Source organism: Anthonomus grandis, chromosome 3 (genome assembly GCF_022605725.1).
Source record: "Anthonomus grandis grandis chromosome 3, icAntGran1.3, whole genome shotgun sequence".
NCBI lineage: Eukaryota > Metazoa > Arthropoda > Insecta > Coleoptera > Curculionidae > Anthonomus > Anthonomus grandis.
Window position 1 is genome coordinate 30,967,294 of NC_065548.1, and position 23,799 is coordinate 30,991,092.

The following is a 23,799-nucleotide window of genomic DNA, read 5'->3' on the forward strand; positions in this document are numbered from 1 at the left end:
CACATTTTGGGTTAGCTTTTTAACATACCAAAGATTAAAGTCGATAAAATATCCACTGGTACTACATCATTTGTCTTATACGTAGACCGATTTATTTTTATTGGTTCTTTCGTATGTTCTTTTAAAATTATTTAAAATGCTACATTTTGAAATGCATTCTGTGAGATGAAATATCAATATAAATTAGTATTTTTAAAGCTTGTTCAGCTTCTGTCATTAACTAGGTGTTTCATAAGTTAAATTAGTACTTAAGTTAAATACTAGAAAAAGTTGTAAGGTAAACTAGCTATAAACATAGATTAAAAAAATAATATTATTAAAAAAAAGACCTTACCCATAACTTAGTCAATACATCATATTCGTAGCTTACTTACCTAGAAAAGAAAAAAATTGATAATTAATAAAATAAAAAAATAGAAAAACACGTCAACAAAATGTAGGAAAATCGAAATTCAAAGGTGATCATAAGCAAAAATAAATAAATAATATTTTAAATGTTTTCTGCTGTTATTTAAAGCTGTAGAACAAAATACAATTTTTCACACCTTTACACATTTTTATCGCTACTTACGTCTCAACTGAAATAAATAAAGCGGCGCCTTTACAAATCTTTTAATTATTTTAAATCTTTTTAAGTGTTTCGGAAAGCTATTATTAAAATTCGTTGCTTAAAAAAATTTCTACATTTTTAATTTTTTTTTGTGCTTATGTTGATATTACTTTAAATAAATAGTATTAAATATTTAAATTAAATTTGGGTACTAATAATCCTATATACAATTCCTAAAGAGAAAATAAACAATTTTAATTTCCTAAAGCACGCGTTTTAAATTATACATATAGGACTTTATCACTTTCCATAAGGACGAAAAATAGGAAGAAAAAGTAGTTACTAAGTTTTTAATAAAATATTGTTAAATTCAGGCTGGCTAATGATCGGCGCAGCATCAGCTATCGTGACATCTTTTTTATCAAGAAATTTAAATATTTAACTAATAATAATTATGTTTGATTATAAAAACATATTTAGTAATAAATTGCGCAATGTTGGTAAAAAAATGTAATGCCCATATTCTTAACAAATGATTATAATAAGTGGCATTCTTATTCGGATGTAGATAAATCAACCTTTATACAGGTTGGGGAATCGATCATTATGCATAAGGAGGTGTTTAAAGACAAATATTGCGCGCGCACGCTTGCATTTCAGGCGCTGTGCTACTCGCCTGCTACGTCGTTGTTTTTCAGTACGACGTTAGTAAGTTCATTGCAAGTAACTGTAGTACTTGTAATAAATTTCGCAAAATATTACCCCAATTTTAAAATATTTTTCTGATATAGGCTTTTCATACATCAGAGTATAATCCACATAGCATCGTAATTTCAAAATGTTTATCAGCTGTACATTGTATATTAAAAGTTAAAGTGTTATTCTTATAAAAATAAAATATAAAATCTGATAAGTAAAAAATTTTAAACACAAAATTAAATTTAAACTCTTACTTAAAAATAGACTTAACAAAAAAAGTCACAATAAGTTGGGAAAAAAATGTAACAGTTATGCATCAAAATGGGACAGACAATGCGTAATCTCTTGTTTTCCAACATGTATATCTCGTTTTTTTCAAGTACCTTTTTTTACACTTAATTAAATTCTTCTGATAGTCTATAAGCCATTTAGTCTTGTATACACATAGGTTCTTATTAAAAAAATTGTTGGAATGTTAAGAAGATACCAATAAAGTTATTTTCATACTTTGAGTTATTTAGCTACTGGTAAGTATTGAATTATTACAGTGCATCCATAAAGTAGCGGATCAATTCAATATAAATGAAATAAACCGTTTCTGAAAAAAGATGCTTGAACTCGTCGATTTTATTATTGGTTTTTCTACGTGGAAATTAAATATACAGGGTGATTAAAAAAATATATATAACATCATTAATAGGTTTTTTAAATGGAAACCACCATTTGTTAATGCAGAATCAGTAAGAACGCATTTTTTACAAAGGATATGGTACAAATAAATAGTGGTTACATAAGCAATTTTTAATGAAAAGTGATGATAAAATATAAAATTAAAGAAATACCTATCTAAATTAAATGTTCGAATTGAGCACTGTTAACAACCTGACAATAACTAAGGCAATTTAAAAATTCTATTTGATCGTTGTCAATGACATCTGGAGTAATATTTTTAATTGCTTGGCGTAATTATTTTTTTAAATCTTCTAAACTCGCTGATTTAGTGACATATACTTTACTTTTTAAGTATACCCATAAAAAGTAATCGAGGGGAATTAAATCTTGCGATCTGGGTGGCCATTCAATGAACCCTGAGCTACCTATGCATCGATTTGGAATCACTTCATCTAGATTATTGCGAACGGGTAACGCATAGTGTGACGGGGCTCCGTCTTGCTGAAAAAAAATATATCGTTGGTACATGTCGGGTTCTTCCAAATCCAGATATGTAGTACTTAAAAAGATTAAAGTCCAATGATTAGTAATTTTTTAATATTTGTAAATAATTTTAGACAAATAATTCAAGGTATGACACAATAATTGATCCCTTCAGTCATATGTTAGTTATAGTAAACTTTATTTTTTTAAAAATATATTGTATATATATTTTCTTCTATGAATTTAACATGGCGCAAAACAAAAGTAATTTGTCTGCTTTCTAATAGTTCCTAGGTCTTTACCATTGACTGACAATAACTCTACACATTTTTACGGAGTAAAATTATCATGTTTTTTACCATCGTATTATCAATCCCTTTTTCAACATCCCTTAAACAAAAGATTTGCTGCTAATCGCAACTTTTGAATTCGAAAAAATAAAAAAATTACTCTTAAACTTAATAATATTTAATGGTTACTATATAAAAAATATGATAAAATAAAACTCGAATTGCTATTCAAGTCGTATTCAGTAATCAGCGGCGGTAGAAGAAAAACACTTTTTCTATGTCACTTTCATTCGGTGCGCGAAATCTTCGTCACCCGAAACGGCTCTACAAATTAGACGGATTTAATTAATTTCAGGATTTTTTCGCGTTTTCATGGTTTCGTGGAATGTAATTAAGTCTCCTATAATTAAAAAAGTTCTCCCCGATTTCCGGTCGGGGCACAACGTTTTTTTATTGGAGAAGTGCTGAAAATGAACAGAAGAAAGTAGATTATTAGTCATTTCGGATTGTATCTGGTATGGGAAGGGAGGATGATTTTTTAATCAGGCTTAAGGATCTTCTCTCTTATTATTTTTTCTTTAGTTGACTTTTAATTAAACAACTCTATTATTAATATATTTGTTTAATATTCTATTGACGCTAATTACTAAGTTTTAATTACTAAGAAGAAATTGAGTTTGTTCTAAAATAATGTTTCGAAAGTATAATGAAATAAAGTTAATGCATACTAAATCAGACAATTATTCTGGTTTAAATATATACAGGGTTTTCATTTAACATCGGGGTATTCGATTGCGGGTAAACTTTGAAATGGAAAAACCTTTAATAGGGGGAATGCTAATTGAGTTAGAGAGGCTACTTTTTAAAATTAGTCTCAAAAAAGCGTGGTACATATTTTTCATTTTTTTTTAAAGGAACCACCTATATTTTTTTTTTCAAATGGAAGTCTCATTTGACTTTCTCTATAACTCTAAAACAGTTTTTCTCTAAAGTGCGACGTTGCCTAGATATTAAAAATTGTGCTATATTACGTAAGAATAATCTTGTGTACAAGGATCCTACAAGCTAAGAAAACAAAACAAAAATACAATTTCAAAAATTGACAAAACAATGAAAAAAATTAAACACAAGAAGACAAAACTTTTTGAACATACTTGAATTAAAGATAACTAAATAAAACAATCAATTACCAAATAAAGGTAAACTTGTTGACAAAACTAGAGAAAAAAAACTTTCCAACATGTCCAAGGTTAAAACCTATCATTAAAAAACTCATCCAGGTTATAATATGCCTTAGCCAATAAAGGCGTCTTTAATTCTCTTTTAAATTTCTTAACATCCGATATATGTAACACATAGAGGAACATGATTGTAAATTTTTTTACTTATGTAAATTAATAAGTTTTTGGTAAGGGAAGACGTAGGAATAGGTAGGAGAACATCATTTACACGACGAGTCAAATGGCCAGTGTCAGAGGGTAGTTTGGAAATTTTGTGAATAAGAGCAGCTATTTCTAAGATAAAGAGTGAAAAAAGAGTTAGGATTTTTTCAGAAATGAAGAGGGGTTTGCAAGAATCTCATAACTTAGCAGAACACAGGTATCTAACTGCTTTTTTTTGAATAACAAAGACAATGTTAAGTAGCCCCTTATTGGTTAAACCCCAAAAAGGCAAGCCATACCAAATATGAGATTCAATAAGTGAAAAGTACACTGAACGTGCAACCACTTCTCCCAGCTCTTGTTTTACCATTCTTACTGCAAAACATCCAGAAGACAATTTCCCAGCTAAATGTAAAATATGATCTTCAAACCGAATGCGACCATCAATGGTAATTCCTAGGAACTTGCAGCACTCTTTATTCTGCAAGAGGGAATTTTCGTCATACATCAGACCCTGAACATCGCACTTAAACCCCATAATAGACGTCTGTCTTACATTAAACACGAGCCTGTTGGAAGCACACCACCCTGATAAAATCTGCAGATCTTCAAGGATACAAGTCTTAATATAATCAGAATTTTTATGGCTCCATAGTATGGTGGTATCATCAGCAAACTGAACCACCTTGCCCTGCAGTTTCAATGAACTCAAGTCATCCACATATAGTAAAAATAACAGTGGTCCCAACACTGAACCCTGGGGAACGCCGCATTTCAGGGATCTAGAAGCAGACAGAGTCCTTTGCCAAATTTCTTTTATCTCTTCAAATTCCAAAATTTTTTTTTTTATAGGTGATCGAAATTGTTAGTTAAATATAGATATTTTCGATTCAGTTTTGCGCTATTTTTTTAACGAAACACCTGCAGCTAGTAAAGCGTTTTGATAGAGCATTATTTTCTTTGTAATTTGATACCAACAAGTTTAATAATAATAATAATAATAATAATAATAATAATAATAATAACTTTTATTTCAATAAATAAAAAAAAATATTAAAAACATTATAAATACAAGATTTTAAATTAATGGCGAAGTCTACTCTAACTTAACCATAAAAAGATAAAATAGCATATTATGATTTTTTTTAATTACATAAACTAACAATAATAAATGTACATATTGGCATGCCCTCCTACGGTTGTTTTTGAAATAGATATTCCCTAAATTTAAATATAAATTTATTTACATTTAAAAGTATTAAAAAGAAAAGATGTTTTGTAAAAAGTAAATTTAAATGTAGAATCCTGATGAAGAATCCTTTATTTCTTAATAAATATATACTTATTTTTTAGTTTTATTATTGAAGAAGTTGATAATGCACCTATTTGACATATTAAGCCATTTAGAGTATTTAATTTTATGTAATATATGTTCATTCCTTTTAATACCATATATTAATCTGCAATAAGAATTTTGCATTTTTTTAATTCTCTTGTCTTGCTACTAATCGAAGACATGTAGGTATATAAAATCACAGTGCGAATAATGGCTCAGGACGCGACTGACGATCACACAGTATTTTTAAATCTAAAATTAAGCCAATGTCGTTGGCTGTATATTAATTTAAGAGAAAGAAAATATTTTTTATTTAAGGTAACGTAAATTTTCATTAAGGATTAATCCAAGATTTTTAGCCGAAGTAACATAGGGAAGTTTAAAGCTATATAACACAATATCAACGTTTTTCTCAATAATCTTGCTGTTTTTATTATTGGCAATACATAAAAGTTTTGACTTGCTTAAATTAAGTTGTAGATTATGCTAATAAGATAATGTTCTAATAGACATAGTTAGATGTGTCAAAATTGTATACAAGCTGTGTGTCGTCAGCGAAAGCAGTGACTATGCAGTAACTAGTAGATTGAAGAATATCAGCAGTATATAATATAAAAAGTAGCGGAGACAGAATTGATCCTTGGGGCACACCAGATTAAATATTTATAGTTTCAGAGCAACGTGTATTGTACGAAACTTTTTGAGATGGGTCACTCAGAAAAGAAGAAATATTGTTTACAGACTTATCGCTAAGCCCGTAATAGTGAAGTTTGGCGCAAAGAAGTTAATGGCCCAAAGTGTCCAAAACCTTTGAATAATCTAATAAGACCAAAAGGCTGGCCAGTCCCTTATCGTTTGACTCGATAATGCTATTTGTAGCCGATGCTAGGGCAGTAGATGTATTAAAGTTTTTGAGGAAGCCACTTGGTTGTCCGGAATAATATGATGATCGGTCACAAACGCATACATCTGATTGTATAAGATTTTTTCGAATATCTTTGAAAGTGCTGGCAAAATGCTTACAATTCGAAGATCTGATAAAGATGCAAGGTTGCTAATTTTTGCTCATGGTTTGACAATTGCTGTTTTCCAAGAATTGGAAAAATATTGTTGTTCAATACAGCAATTAACTATATGTAGAATATATGTATCTAAGAAGGGGCTACATAACATTAACATGGAAATAGGTATATCATCCGTACCCTGCGCATTTGTTTTTATTGAGTGTATAGCTTTATGGATAGCTTCTGTGGTGGAAAGACTAAAAGATGTATTCAATGTATTATTTTTTAGCCTTTTTTTACTATTTTAACTAGGTTGTTACGAGATTGGTTGTATAAAAGGTGATTTTTATTTAAGCAGTTTTGTTTAAATTTTTGTTAAGGTAAGTTTCATTTATTTCACTACGACTTCGTTAATAAGCCACGGAGCCGTTTTTTTAAAACATTAACCTCCCTTAATGGCGCATGCACTTCAAAGAGGGCTAAAATTGTTTCATTAGGTATTTTAATTTTTTTTGTCGATATTATCAGTTTGCAAGATTTTAGACCAATTTGCTCTATATAGGTCATGTTGAAATGCGCATATGTCAAATTTTTATTATATTTGTTTTATAAACAACTATATCTAATGAATTTTGGTGGCGGCTTACATTTTTTCAGATTAATTTTTAAGAATACTAACTTATGGTTTAACAAATTATTGGTAGATAATGTACCGCAGGAAGCGACGATATCGGGTTGGCTGATAAAAATTGGATCAAAAAGGGTACTACTATGTTCTGTAATCCGCGTAGGTTCATTAACTATTTGTGTGAGTGAATATAATTTGAAACATACAAATAATGGATTGCATTAATCTCTAACCGTTTTCTTAAAATTTGTTCTTAAAAGAAGAATGACACATATTTTTCAAAGGCATTACGACAAAGAGGACGGAAAACAACTAATAGATGTTTTATGGAATAAGAGTGACAAGGATTTTGTCAATCTATTTAATTCTATTTCGAACACTTTTTAGTGAGAAAAAAAGTCAATAGTTGTCATAACCATAATAAAATAATAGTAGTAAAGACAAGTTGTATTAAACCCTGATGTTTATCTTATTTAAAAATATGAACCTTTTTTTTAGAAGAAAGCTGGCCATGATTCATTTATTCTTTGTTGTGTGACGTATGCCAATATTAATGTTTACTTATCACTCATGTTAAGTAAATTTGTGTCAAAATGAATTACTCTCAGCGAGAATTAGTAAATATAATTTCTGTTATCGGAAACTGATTCTTGACTTCAAGAATTTTATTAAGAAAATTTTCCTAATAACCAACATCCTGATGATAGAGTGTTAAATAAATTAAAAGAACGATTCGAGCGTACTATAAGCGTAGAGTACAAAAGGCAAACTAGAACAAACATTTTTAAATAAAGAAAACCAATTGGCAACCAGCATGTCGGTTGTAGAAACACCAAAAATTAGTATAAGACAAATAAATAAGAAATTAGAAATATTGAAATCGGTGGGAAAATAAAAAAAAAACATCTATCATAAATATCACTTTAAATAACTTGTTGATATCAAATTGAAGATAAAAGAATGCTCTATCAAAGCGCGTTACTAGATGCAGGGTGTTCCATTTAAAAGAAAAAAATAGCGCAAAATTGAATTAAAAATATCATTATTTGAGTATCTATTTTGATCACCCTATATAAAAAAAGATAAATTTCGAAAGATAAAATGAACTTAGTCAAGGACTCTACATAGATTTTTTAAGAAGATCAAAAACGCCGGTGATAAATATTAAAATTTAAGTGATACATTGTTTTTCGTGAAAATTTTTTTAAATTGTTGATATCTAGGCAACGTCGAGTTTTACGACAAAACAGTTTTAGGGTTAAAGAGAGAAGAGTCAAATAAAACTTCCATTTCGGAAAAAAATATATGTGATTCCATTTAAAAAGAAAATTTCAAATACATGATACAGGAGACACCCTGTATTAACCAAACTAATTTTAAAAAGTAGTCCCTCTACCTCAATTAACATTCCCACTATTAACGTTTTTTTTCATTTCACAGTTTAGCCGAAATCGAGCACCGCGATATTAAATGGACACCCTATATACAACATGTATAAATACAGGATGTTACAAAATAAGATGCTGAGCCTTGAGGGTATTAAACCCAAGATGATTTTAAGAAGAAAAATTCGAATTAAGGTATTTCCTAAAATAAAAATAAATTTAATTTTTCTTACCCACAAATTGACCAGGCATAAAAATATTTATTTTTTCGCGGTAGCATAAAGGACGAAAAAAGTCAAGAAATTATCAAATTTGCCCTAAAATGGGACGATGAGGGTGTGTGCTAAATTTCTTAAACATGTCTAGAAATTATTAAAGTTATGATGAAGAAACGATTTTTTTCTTAAGATTTTAACAACACCCTGTAGCTCAAAAGTTAACGGATTTAGGACATAGGTTTATTTACACTTTTCTTCTTATAATCACTTAAGGATTAACACTCTTCACATTCAGCATTGTATTCTGTAACACCTTATATAATTAAGTTATACTAGTTTAAATACTAGTTAAATTTGAGCACTGGTACAATCTTGTATTTTTTTTTAAATGTTCTAAATTTTCTTTAACTGTGTTTTCAATATTCCAAGAATCTCCGATATTCCAATCACATTCCCTACACATTGAACATCGGACAGCATTGAACAACTTTTCAAAATTTCATATAATTCTCTTGAAGTAAGATTGCAGAAATATCGCAAGCCCGATTCTTTTTTTAAACACATTTGTGCTGGAACTAATAAATTAAGATATAATGTAACACAGCATAAGTTGATACTCTATTAAAAAACACGATTTATAATCTACATAGGTAATTATAAGGGCTAGTAAATTAGCTTTTTAAACAAAATACAGATATAAACGATTTTGATTCCTACATTAGAGAGATTAGATAGAGAATTTTATATTACTAAAATCAATTTGTCTATACTTTTTTTAAATAGAAAACACTAAAAGAATGAGTAGTTAAGAATCGACTTTAAAATTATTAATTTAAATAATTTTGGAAGATTCAAGACCAAGAAAAGTGATAACTTTAGTATGTCTTGTATAAGAGATATTATATCTTGTATTTATATAACTTTTACCTTAAAGATAGGAATAATATTTAAAAAACTGTTTAACCAAAATAAAATTGTATTATTTGTTAAAAATTTCTGATGTATAACGGGTTAGATGCTGAAATGATGAACCCTATTTTCGCGTCATATAGACATACATAATAAAAATTTAAGAATGGCTTTTTCGTTTTAGTATTAATGAAAAAGCTCCCTTTTAAACTTTGAGTATTTGTTTGTTGTTAAAACATTAAACAGTTTGTTGCTTATAAGATCAATCTACTAATAAAGTCTAAAACCAAATAATATCTTACCGTATGATCAGATGATGTTATCTATTTAGGATTTTTACAAAGAACAAGGAACGATTTTTTTTACATGGGCCTAATAATAAATCAACAGATAGAAATAATTGCGTCAATATTTGAAAACAAGTAAGAAAATTTGCGGAAAATATTGAAGGCACCATGATCTTCATAATTATAGGGAAAAGTAAATTCTAAGGGTTCTTGATCTTTTCGTATGGGGTATAGTAGAAGTATTTTAAAATACGTACTTATACGTACATATAAGTTATTTTAAGTATTATAGCTAAACCCCGTAAGGAATATAAATAAGAAAGATCTAATAATTATACTTACTGATTCTAAATATCCCATTTATCTTTAAGTCGTGATGGGCGTTTACTACCATACCCAACAAGAAGAAAGTTGGTCGCTTTTTTAAGTTTTTAGCACTCCTACACAAGGAAGTGTAGGTATTATAATTTACTATTTAAGAGTACAATAATTACAACTTTATTGCTATCTTTTAATAAACGCCACATAGCTTGTTAACGATCTTTAAGGTTGGCCATTGCCGATTAAACGGCTGTATCCATTAGCAGTTAAGATTGTTTATAGCCTGTTTGGCTAGACTATTACAGTTCTACGACTGCTCTTTGGATTCATAATTTAGTATGATTGGTTTTAAATGAGATGTTGAGAGCGGATTAACTGACTAGCTAAACTTGATAAGCCGCTTAATTTCTATGTCAAAAGTCATTTATTTAAATCCGATAAATATCTTTTGATACTATCTTACTTCTATGCCTTAATAAAACTTTTAACTACGTTTCAAAACCTTCTAGCTAATTAAGCTATAAGGAAATGCTTTTTAAACTTTTTACTTTTATAATGAATAATATACTAATATAACAAAACTGTTTTAAGGTAAAAAAGGTTTTGTTTTAGTATATCTTTGCATTATTTAACATTATGTCAAAGCAATATGAACACCTTAAAGCAAAACTTAATGGAAGCTATCTGCACCATGTTCTCTCATTTCATCCAATTAAAACATTTTCCTATAAACTTCTAATCGATTCTTAAAGAGACTGTCAATCTTCTACGACATTCATCCAGATCTGATGTTTGCTATTTTAGAACGTTTAATAGACTTGGGAAGAAATAAGGGAACTAAAAGATACACTGGCTTTTCGGCATACATTAAAGGTTGCCTGAGAATTAGGTATTGAAATTTATCATTCCAGGATAACTTTATATCTGTTGTTTTTTTTCCTTGTAAATTTTAATATCTATGAAATTTAACATAAAATGGTGAATGACAAAAGAATAAGTTTGCAGGGATACTCATAAGTCAAGAAGGATAAAAACTAAGATACAAAAAATTAAGACGGGTTCTTTCTGATACGCATTTCTGCTTATCGGCTTCTTCAAGAGAAGACATTCAAAAAACAACAAAAAGGAAAAAATATATTAAGGATCACAAGTAGGAGTAAGCAACCGATTTCTATATTCTGCTTTAATACCTTTAGTTTCGGAAAGACAGGTCTTGAAAAAGCTATAAACTAAATACACAAGTCATCAAGTAAAAGGCTTTTCCAATAAGAGGTATTATTTTGATATTCAAATACAAATCCCATTTTTTAAGATAAATAATGTAATATTTATTACAATATAAAGGGGAAAATATGCTGTTAAATGTTAATGGAAAATAGCATAAGCCACAATGGCCACCACGACCACGCCTACAGGATAATATCCTTTTCATGAAAATGTTCACAACCAAATCGCAAAGTGGCTGCCCTACGCCTTCAAAAGCCTCACGAATTCCATCTTTGAGGTCTTGAATCGACGCTGGGCTATTAGCGTAGAACTTATGTTTTACGTAGCCCTAAAAGAAGAAGTCACAGAGAAGTATTAAATCACAAGATCTTGGTGGCCAATTGTGATCACCTCTTTGAGAGATAGCACGGTCCCGAAACTTTTCCTGTAAAAGATCAATGGTTTCGTTTCTTGTAACTTGGCACGAACTGCAGTCTTATTAAAGGTAAACATTTTCCAGATTAATACCATCCAATTCCGACCATAAAAAATTTATTTCTCATTTTCGAAAAACTAAGATCTAATGATCTCGCCGGACTATAAACCATACCAGTCACACGTTGAGAATGGAGAGGATCGCGACAATTTTGGTTGTTGATGAAGCCACCATGGTGGAAAAATACCTCATCATTCAAGCAAGATTATCTTTCGATAAAATTTCGGATCATTTTTATGCATTTCAAGGACCCAATCAGCAAACACACGTTATTGATGATCGGCCAGTTTAAATTCTTGTGTTTACTGAGCTTTATGGGCTTTAATACCCCTTTATGCAAATACAGTATAATGATTAGTAGTTTGTGGAGTGCCTAATTTTAAAGAACGACGAGGAATAAACAAACCTGGGTTTTCTTCAGCATTTCAGTGAAGTTGCTTCAGTTTCATTCATTTTCAGTTTTCATCACAATCTTTACGTTACTAAGTAGTCCTAATTTTTCCAGCTCAAATTTTTCCACGAATTTATAATATAATAAACTAAGAAAACTTCTTACCTGATTATTTAAATTTCAGTAAAAACAATTTGGATTATGCTATGGTAACCAGAGGTAACAGTTTCCAACAACAACCCATTTTTTTCACATAAACCCCTTTTTTGTTTGTAAAATATTTTCATTTTCAATTCATGATCACTCCTTATAGAATAGTTTTTTGAAATATTATGTTACACTTTAGGTTAGATTATAGCTTATGGGCATTCAATAGTTTACTTCAATCACATTAAACTTAAATGAAGATAATTAAACGACTACCACAGGGAAAGTCATGAACCTTGGTTAGTGGGTGTATTATTAAAATTAATACCAAAATATGGAATTTTTAGGTAATACCCAACAGTTTGACAAATTACTTAAAAGTTAATTGTATGGAAAATAGTACATATTATATAAAGTTATTGAGTGAGGCGAGAAAGACATAAACACACCCCAAGGTTATATGGGCTTCGGCTATATGTTGATATCCCACTAATCAACCTTAATCAACTATAACCACAAGTTAGGAATAATAAATTATTTAGAAATAGAAAAAGGTTTAAAGGTATATATAATATAATAAAACTGGCCTGAATTTTCCTAATCTTCAGTCAGCAACACATGAAGCTTTACAAAAACAAGCTGGGCAGTCTGTCCGAAACCTAACTGTATGAAATGGAGCTCAAAGTTAGGTTAGGTTTCCTCACCGTGGGTGACCGCAAAACCAGACTGTTCTGGTGTCAGTGGTGGCACATCACAGAACTCCAAACCATTACACCCTTAAGACAGTGGTAAGGTTAAGAACCAATCGAAGATAAAAACGAAAAAGAAGTGAAAAGAAAAGAAAAGCATGAAACAATTTTTCAGTGATAATAATATAACTCAATGTCACAATGCCGGTAGAACAACGAAATGGTCTATCACTCACCTCGCTAAATTTCCAATTTCCAATTAAATCTTAGGCATCCTGCCGAGAAATTATCAAATCTTGTATTGATAAGGTAAAAGAGGTTCCAATGAATCAAAAGTAAGGAATATTTAAATAACTTGAACCAAGTGAGCGGAGTTATCCGAAGTGAAAATCGATATCGATCTTGACAAGTGACAGACCCATAAAGAACCACGGCCGGGAGCGGAACCCAATAAATTAAGAAATCCGAGGCGTAGCGATACTAGCGCCACCAGTATACTCAACAGGTGTTTTACTTTAGGATAAGCAATCAAAATGTATTTCAGTTATATTAATCATACGAAATTGTTGCCTTATTTACTTAATTAAATATATATAAAGCTAACGTAATTCGTGAGATTCATATGTACAAAAACTTTAATTTTGCTTGCTCATTCTGTGATATATTTTTATGCTTCTAGATAAATTTCTTAATGTCTATTTGTGCTGAGCAGATACAATGTTCACATTTTTCATTCATTTAGATGGTGGGCTTTATTCTGGGTTAGGCAGTCACTTATTTGTGAGTTTGGCAAAGATGTTCTCAATTTGGCTTAAAATGATCCCAAGTTATATTAATTTATATATTTTTTTTATTTTATGGCAAATTCTTTCACTTTCTCGAAGTTGCAAAAAACGATTTGTCTTTAATATTAAGGGATATCTTTGGAAAGTAAATAAGAAAACTTATTATTAGTAGGACCTATAGGTAGAAAAATTTTTAAATTAATTAAAATTTGGAAACAATTATTAGTTTAAATCAGAACTTTAGTGTAGGCTTGCCAAGATTTATTATTAGCAAAACTCTTTGATTAAAAGAAAAATAAATCAAAAAATTAATTAAAAGAAATTTAAAACAAAAAAAGTTAAAAAAAATGTGGAATTTGAATAGAACCTGAAAACTAAGCAAAAAAGTTGGAGTAATCGATTGAAAATTTCATTTTCAATTATAATTAAAATATCTAGTTTTCCTATATAATTATTTATTTGTTCGTTTGGTTTTTTTGGTTTTTTAACGCATTATTTAAATTGAATTGATAGATAATTTGTGACAGGCTGTGACAGAAAAGGATCAAAATGGTAACATTTTTGGAAATAAGAAAATATTGATAATTTATTTACTATTAAAAATTTAATAATCACCACCCTTATCCGAATTGAAACAGCAAGCAGGCAAAACGAAAATAATTTCCTATCCATCGGCAAAACCGACTTACCAGAGATTTTATTAAAGGAGCGTCGGCTACAGCGAGAATTACCAGTTTAAAAATAAACTAGCGTGGCTTTTTTGATTTATCTTGTGCCGTTATGACGCCTCAACCCAATTTTCTATTTTGTTTTGTGCTATTTTTGCTTTAACTCCTTTATTTACGATAAAGTTACGCCGGTTGAGAAACCAGAGTGCACAAGATGTCATCAGCTTCAATTTCGCCAGTTTATCTTATTTAAAAGTCAATAACCGTAGTTTACAATTAATAAGTTGTTTGCTTACCTCTTGGAAATTACCATTCAAAAAACAATATTTTCTTTCGGCTACACTTAAATAAGATAAACTAGAGAATTACGTAAAAATTAAGGTTTTGGTTTTTAAAGAAACATCCGCTTCCTAAATAATAAAAATAACAAAGTAAAACCCACTCACGTCGGCAAGTATACTTTAAAACTATTACCGAAATTTGCATGCTAACAAGGTGAGGAGATTACAGGCTCTAAGGTTGGTTCGTTTTAAAAAGTAATTTTCTTTTCAACCTTTGTCTCTCAGGCGCTCTGCGGTTAAAGACTTTTTTATTTCCAGCTAAATTAGTAAAGGTCTTTCTTTATCTTTATATTGGATTATAACACTTAGTAGACAGCGCAAAATATTTATCTTTAAAAATATAATTTTTGTATTGAATACACAATTGGTAAATTTATTGAATTTATTTAATTAATTTATTTTAGTAAATATAAATTAATTAATTGTGATGCTAATTAAGATTCTGGAAATAAGTTTACAGATTTTCTGAATAAATGTTGACATATTTTTTTTTAACTATCAGCTCTAGTTCATTTAATACCTCTGATTTATGGATTATAAATACATGTCCTAAAGTTAAGCAATATATTTTAGGCTGTTCTGTAAAACAAAACAAAATAGAGACACGTAAAAGTACACAATATTTCTTCATTGCAGTTTTGCATCATTAATAAAATACTCTGTATCTGGGTTTACGTACATCTAGTTTTATTAAATATTATGCAAATTTACTAAATATTATAGATCCCTTTCCGATACTTAACTAATTTGTCGGATTTGAAATTTAAGCAGACATAAAACAAAAGTCTTGTAGAAATTTAGCAAAAACATGATAGCTGTATGTGATAACTGTAAGGTAATAAGTAGACGACTAAAAGAAAAAGTTTAATAGCGTATTTATAACAGAAGTATAAACATTAAGCGTAAAAACTGAATTTATTTCCTTTACTAGGCATTGGAATTTCCTTAGCAATCATAAGAGTTGTTATTATTATTTTATTATTATTCTATATTTAATTAGAAATAATTCAACTGATACCATAATTCATTTTAATAAAGATTATATCAGGTGTCAAATCATGTTGCAATAACTGTTTGGTTACTTAAAAACATTAATTCTAAACTGAAATCTTTATTACTTGTACTTATTTTAAATAATTATTATACACGTATATAGACTGCTGTATTGATAAGCATATATGCATCTAGGTATGATAATATTTTATAAAAATGTTATATTATGAAAGAGTATAAACGTAGAAAAATAAAAGAAGAAAAAAAATAGATTAAAAGCATCAACAATTGATCAGTAAAAGATAATGAATAAATACATCTGTACAAATAATAGCAAGAATATTTTATGTAAAAAAAAATATTTGTATATTTCTTGTTTTATTTCTATGTATTTCTTGTTTGTTATCATTATTTCGCCTCCAAAGGCCCTCATAGAATATTTCATTAATTAAATGCTAAAATAATCAATAATAAATAGAAAGAGAGAGGAGAACTTAAGATTTTATTTGAGCGAATCAACCTATTATTGCAACTTTAGGACATACATTATTAAATTTACTTTATATTCCATTTTATTTCTTCTCTTTTTAAAAAATTAAATTCATTTAGTAGATTTTTTACATCTTGAACCAATATTTGTTGTATATTTTTATTAATTTGTATAATATATTTTAATTTTAAAGCTCCAAATCTTATGCTTTCAGTAAATAAATATTTTATAAAAAAGTATGACTATTATAATATAGGCAAATTGAAATATTATCCATTTTTAAATAAGTATTTGTGCCTAGTTTTACTATATCCTACCAATTGTGTGGATATTATAGAGTAATTCTTCCTATATAAATTAATATCTAGGTACAGTTTTGGCACAAGTAGTAAGAGTATTATCTAGAGAGTTAATTTTATTTTTCGGGTTTGACTTAATAGGTTTTCCTAATTAGGAGTGCATCTAATAAGTTCATTATAAGTATTTACAGAGGAAAATTTACTGATCTTAATTTGTTAACATATGTTGATTATTTGTCGGAGATTTTAAATTGTTCTGATGAGGCCCCTCCAATATATATAGACTTCTCTATGGCATTCGACAGGGTCAATCATACTATTTTAATTCAGAAATTGGAAGCTGCTGGTATTAGCTGTATTATGTTGATATGGATTCAGCGTTACCTTTAAGATCGCACTGAAATAGAAGGAGTACATAATTTCAAATCTAAAGAAATCATTGTGCCTTTCAGGTATTCCTCCATTTGGGTCCCCTTTTGTTTATTGTCTTTATTAATGATATTTCTAAGTGTTTCCTTTACTCAAGATTTCTTTGTTTTGCTATTGACCTTAATTCTTTACATCGCTTAATGACTGCCGCTGACTGCAGACTGACTTGGAAAGGCTGGAGCTGTGGTGTCAATGTAATTGCATGAAGATGAGTACATCTAAGTGCCATTTTCTCTGTTTCTTAAAAAAGAAAAATATTTTGATTTTTGAGTATTAAATCAACAACTCCTTTTTGAGCGGAGTTCCCTTTATTGTGGACTTAAGAGTTACAATTGATCGCTCGCTATCTTTTGTAAAACACATTGATAAAATGATATCCAAGACTCCAAGTTAGGATTTGTCAAGCGTTGTACTGATTTTATTGATCCTTTATCTGTGAGACAATTATAATTTTCTTTAATAAGACCTATTATTAAGTACTGTTTCTCTGTACGGAATTCCGCTTATACTTGTCACATTCACAGAATTAAACAGGTTCAAATAAAGTTTTTAGGTTTTATGACTTTTAAGTTTGATATTATGCTTCTGGAAGGTTTTCATTATGTCTATTGAACTCTTCATGAGCGCTTTTTTCTGCTTACTCTGAATGCTAGAATAGCTGATTTGTTTTTTAAATTTATGAACCTTCTAATGGATAGTCCTCTACTATTGGCTTCCATAGGACTTACTGCTCCAACAAAGCAAACGAGATATATTCAAACGTTTAATCAACCGTATAGGCGCACTAATCTAGGCTTAAACTCATTTATTTTCAGATCCTCTAAATTAGCGTATTAAAATTCTCTTCCTATAGATATTGACCTCTTCAAGATACCTCACATGTGATTTGCGAGTATGATCAGAGGCATTCCTTGAAAAAAGTAGATTTAGTTGATATTCAGTTTTGGTAAATATAATGTATTGTATTTATATTGTTCGGCATGTGATAAAGATTATTTTTATATTTTTAGCATTTATGTTTTATGTGCTCTATAATATTGTTAATGTAGGTAGTTAGTTTGTCTGGTGTTTACTCCAAATTTGTAATTTGATTTATTATTGTAATGTGTATGTTTTTTGAACTAAGTTCATGCAATAAAATTCTGACAAGTACAAATATACTGACAAAATTAAGCCATTTTTAACAACCAAACCTAGCACAACCTGTTGAATAACTTCAAGCAACATGGAGAGCAATGTCAAATAATTGAAAATTCAATGTACATTGCATAAATTCAAACCTCTAACAAAATACAAAATGTTGTTAATAAATATCAATTGTAAACAACCGTTATAAAAATATTGTTAGCTAATACAATTAAAATATTATATATATTAAATATTTTCTGACTTAAATTTAAATAATAGGCATTATCGAAACTCTAAAAGCTTTAACTTAGTAAATTAAGAACATATATATATTTTCTTCATTCAATTAACTTTTATATAAAAAAGTAATTACACTCGTTACAACATTTTTGTTACTTTATTCCACATTAAAAAAAAAATAATTATGTGAATCCAGGCGTGGTTCGGATAAACCTCAATAAACTCATTTGTAAACGCGGCAGATATTGTCGCTCAAACCACGTATGTCGAGCAATAAAACGGTGTTCATTCTTTTTATCTCAGCCGCCAAAACCGATATTGGCAATAACACAGTGACAAATTGGTAGTGTTTACAATTTCAAATGGGATATTTAGACAACAAAAATATATGGCTTGCCGAATTTTATATATTGTTCAAGTTTAGTGTTTATTATGTGAGTTTAAAACTAAAATATTCTGATCGGATTTAATAAAATAAATTTTGAGAAAGACTTTTTAATAATCGGAGTCTTCTGGTGGCATTAATAATTAGGAAGTGTTAACTCATTTATACAAATAACGTAATTAAAAAAAATTTTAGCCTTTAACTCTTTGTTTGGATAAATACTAATTTTATTAATTACAAAGAATTAACAATAAAAAAATTAAATTAATACTTGAGATATAACTCATATAAACATTACCAATACTTTTATGACTTATTTAGTATTAGGATTGTAGCTGCTTATTTTAAAATTAATCAACAGTTACCATGTAACGTAGCTATATATTTGAAATTAATTAGGAATATATAATCTCTATCTACTTCTAATAAACAATCTGGTATGAAACTCTATACCGTTGGCTTCTTATGTTATTTAACTAAGTGAAAAATGGCAGAAACTTCATTAACCCAAATTACTTTTCAATGGTAAAGCTCGTTCTTAAGGAATTCCTTTGTTCACTCACTAGTGGGTGGTGTTAATTATAGCCAATCGACCGAAAGCAATGGTACAATTAGATAAACCAAAGCCTTGGCATAAATGCTCGCATTGCTTACATCGTCATGATGTCCCTCTTCTTGTTATTCATCTCGAACTCTAATTAGTGCTCTCTCTCCTAGTCCGTTTCACACCTACTTGTTAACACCGATCTCAGAGAAGCGAGTATTTGTTTAAGATCGGGTTTGTTTACCCAGGGCACGACGCTTTTATTGAAATCGACGCTAACATGCTCTCTCGGTGGTTTCCGTCACTCAGTTTTACAAGATTTCGGCGATGTTCCAGATTTAGGAACGTCGAAGCCATTTAGATTATGCAGATATATGTAAAGTTTTGGCTTAGAGATTAGGTAAAATTTAGTAAAATTCGTATTACTTGAATACATAACTTAAAAGACTAAAAGTGAAAGAATAAAAATGGTATATAGTATTTTAAAAAATCCCATATATAGCAGTTTCCCTATGAAAATTAGTAAATAATGTTCACATTTATTTTCTCTTCTAAGAGCCTAAAAATATCGAGTAAGTATCGTGTGCTGAGACCCGCCTCATTTTTATCGAGAATAGGATGTCAGTCAAAATTGACTGTATGGGAAGTGAATATCTCGTAAATGGCTGTTTTTTATTATTTACAGCCCGTAAGCCAAAGAAAACATTCCTTGGGGGTCGCGAAACGGGTCGTATTGGAAACCGAAATCTGATGTACGGAGGACAATAAAAAACTCGTAAGGGGAATATCTTAAGGGTGAACTTTTGTGTCCGTCGAATGGATGTCTATTGGGTTTCACAACGACATCGCATAAGAATTGATTGATCCAAAGTAAAGGAAAATTTCATTAGCCTTTGATCGTAAGATATATATAGTGAGTTTAGATTTCCCACCCATTCAACATAAAAACTTTTCGATTTCGCAACGAATATTAAAAGTTTTTTTTTAGTCATAAGCAGTGTAACTCAGATTTTTAACTTAATATCAAAAAAAATATTATTGAAAAAGTCATGAAACCTAGTTATTCAATAAACGACAGATACCTTATCAAGATTGTAGTCTATTGTTGCTTAATTTTGTTGAAAAATTACTTGATTTTCGTCTTAGTCAGTTCTGTCGTCAAATATCCTGGAATTTATGGCATTTTCCAAAAAATCTCAATATATATTCTTATACAAATTTCCAGGCAGAAAACATTGAGAATACATTTTCAATGCTGTAACTGCTTTTCTATTAAAAATAAGTAGAAACCAAAAGTACCTAGCAAGACAAAATTCATTATTATAAAATTAGCCTGATATTTTAAAAAAATATAAAGTATACCGCAACATTTTAGATTAATAAAAAATCAGTTTTAATTTTGTAAAAGAGTGCACTGAAGAGAAGTTCCCAATTTAAAATAAAGTTTATCAATATGACGGTAAACATCTTCATGTTAATCGTTTTATAATATTTTTTAAATATCACTAACTTTTAAAAGGAAAGAAGCCTATTTTATTAGTTAACACCCTAGTAAAGGAAATGAAATACTATACTAGAAAGATGAGATAAAAATAAAACAAGTATCCAGACTTAAGTTAAAATAAATATTCCAATCTCTGAATTTTTATAATTAAGAGGTCTTTTTAAGAAGAATGGACTACTTTTTTGATTTGACTGTATTACTATCATATACTATAAATTTTAAAGAAATTAGTTGTCATCATATAAATGAAATTATTATTATCTAATTGCGACTGAAATGGGAATGTTTTCCACATAAAATAGAGTTAACAATTATGGAATAAACTATAAAAGCTTGCCGTATTTTATATATTTATTAAAAATAAGGTTTTAATAATTTTAATCATTTGAAAAAAATTCTTATATTATTACACTTATTTAATACTTTGCAATTTGTCAGATTAATCTAATAATTTGATGCATTTGAGTTTTTAAAATTAAATACCTACTAAATATGTTATGGCCTGATTTATTTAATGTTTCATTTACATATATCTTCATAAAGTCATGATTAGATAAAAAAAGTAAAGTCATTTCTCGTAGTGTAATCTATTTAGTAAACTCACAACCAAAAATACTGCATTTTGCTCCAGTAATTTTTCTTGCATATATTTTTGTATCCCTTGTCCTTTATTTTGTACTTCTTTAGGTCCCATTATGATTTTCACATTTGCTTATTGTATCCCTGAGTATTAGTAGTTTCACCATGTCTAAGCTATCATCAAACTCTAGTTCCCTAACTTCACTTTGTTTTCTTCAGTGTTTATAGTTTGTTTTGGAAGTTTCTCAAAGTCCTTGAGAAATAGCTACAAATATGGTATTTTTAATATATCTTTGGGCTATGCTCTTCTAGTTCCTATTCAATTACAATATGTTCCGTCTTGTTTCCAAATGAAAATCGTGGTTTTTCGCAAGGATTTTCTGCAGAAGACAGAATATTTTGTTGTCTACTTTTGCATTGATGGTCAAAGTGACAGTCGACCATTGGCTCTCGATATTAGGGCAATTGTGGACGTTGCCGATATGCCATTTTCCCTTTTTTTTTTCTCCTGTAAATGTCCCGTTATGAGAATTTTGTTTTGGCATTTGCGTTATTTGTTTACTTCTGCATTTCTCTTCTTCTTTGTTTTTTGTCTGGAGAAAGACGATTGTATATCGTTTTCACCTTACTGAAGATTGTACTTATGACCGCACGTTGTCTTTCGAGTTTTTGAAAATTATACCCTTTAGGGCTAAAACTGGTTTAATTATATTTGATATTTTGGTATAGTTGTGCTCTTATTTGGAAATCGTAGTCTCGCCCAGAAGGCAGTTTCATAACAATTTTTAGAGGTTTATTTGAGACCAAACCCACTGCGTCAGATTCCTTAGTGTCCCCGTTCTTCGTAACCCTCGTTGGTTTGCGACGTAAGATTTATGATCTCTACTTAATACTATTTTTAAAGAGGATATTTCTTACAGGATATTTCTTATATATATTGTTTTTGATTTGGAATTTACTCTGGACTCCGATTTGTCCTTTGGGTAAAGATTTTATCCTTTGGAGTACTGAGATATCTGGTTCAGCTCGACTAGTTAAACTAAGTCACTGGAGTCGAAGCAGAGCTTGGAGTTGGGACCTTCGGAATTCTCACAATTCAGCTGTTTTACGAGCTGATTAAGAACAACTTACCCCTGTAGTGGCGAAAACCCCTACATAAGTAATGACGATGATTGGTCTCTACACAGGATAGGAAGTTAAGAATAACTAAATACCTTAGTTTTAGTTTTGTTTAACATTTGTGGTTTTACTTATTTCTTTGTTACCTATCTATATTCTATTATGTTTTAAATGTAATATTGTTGACTACATTTAAATATGTCTTTATTTGATTACTGACGTTTTAGAGTTTTTGCTTAATTAAGTGTAATAAATTATATTAAATTTTGCCGCTACTTAGGGGTGAAACAAAGTAAAATTTAATAATTAAGTTGTTTCTTTTTGAATAATTAAGAGTTACTTTTACTGGTCACTATGATGTAAATTAAATAATTAATTAAGTAATTTGATGGTGATTCATCTTATAGATAGAACCTTCTTTAATACGGAGAAGTAACATTAAAAGATTGATCTGTAAAATGTTGAATCATGACTTTCATTTTTCCGTATTTTCGTCTTTTTAGTAATATTTTGAATAATGGCCTATACCTTTTGACTAAAGGTTCGGTGGTACTCAATAATAATTCGAATGTTCTATAATCTATTTTAAATATACACGCAAAAGGGGTACAGGCTTATCCTTCAAGAATGTATGCCACTTAGTTTTTAAAAAATATAAATAATAAAACATATTATGCTAAAACATATTTTCCTCTACTTAAGTGAAATGCTCGACTGCTTTTTGCCAGTTTTCTAGAGTCACTTCTTTAATGGCCTGGTCAAATAATATTTCATTTTAAAAATGGTATTCCTTCTTGCAAGAAATCTTTCTTAGCACCTTAATACGCGTTGACAGGCGTTCCATTGGCGGACACTGACTATCTTTTTATTTATCCTTTATTATCCTTATTTATCGTTAAGTCAGATTTCTTCAAGACAAAAAATTTTCTTTTGGTTCTTGCGGTTCTTAGGAATTTTATTTTCCAGAAAATTTTTTTATCGCTTTAAAGTTACATAAAAGTTTTTTACTACAAAGAAATATTTCGGAATAGAGATCTCAGGAAAGCTCCATTAAAATGTTGTTCTATGTTGATAACACTTTTTTAAAATGAATAGAATGAACTTTTCATCTAACTGCATGTTTAATGTCTTTATCAAGAAGTCTGGCTGCCTGTCTAGTACGCAGATCGATTATTAGATTTTCTTTTCGTTGGCGTAAACGT

The 23,799-nt window shown here is 29.3% G+C and overlaps 2 protein-coding genes across 8 annotated transcripts in view; both read right to left on the reverse strand.

Annotated features, from left to right (window-relative positions):
• Positions 1-23,799, reverse strand: part of LOC126734374 (protein slit) — a 524,120-nt gene that overhangs the window by 348,307 nt on the left and 152,014 nt on the right. Inside the window, exons 1-2 of one of the 7 annotated variants that reach the window (XM_050437971.1) lie at positions 13,330-13,455; positions 2,266-2,422 (exon numbers count right to left, since the gene is read on the reverse strand). The exons of the other annotated variants lie outside the window; for them this stretch is intronic. Coding sequence (XP_050293928.1) covers positions 2,266-2,327 — 62 coding nt within the window. The 5' untranslated portion in view covers positions 2,328-2,422; positions 13,330-13,455. Of the gene's footprint in view, positions 1-2,265; positions 2,423-13,329; positions 13,456-23,799 lie in introns of those variants that run through there. 7 annotated transcript variants of the gene reach the window in all.
• Positions 1-23,799, reverse strand: part of LOC126734377 (chondroitin sulfate synthase 1) — a 493,776-nt gene that overhangs the window by 104,808 nt on the left and 365,169 nt on the right. The window lies entirely within an intron of this gene.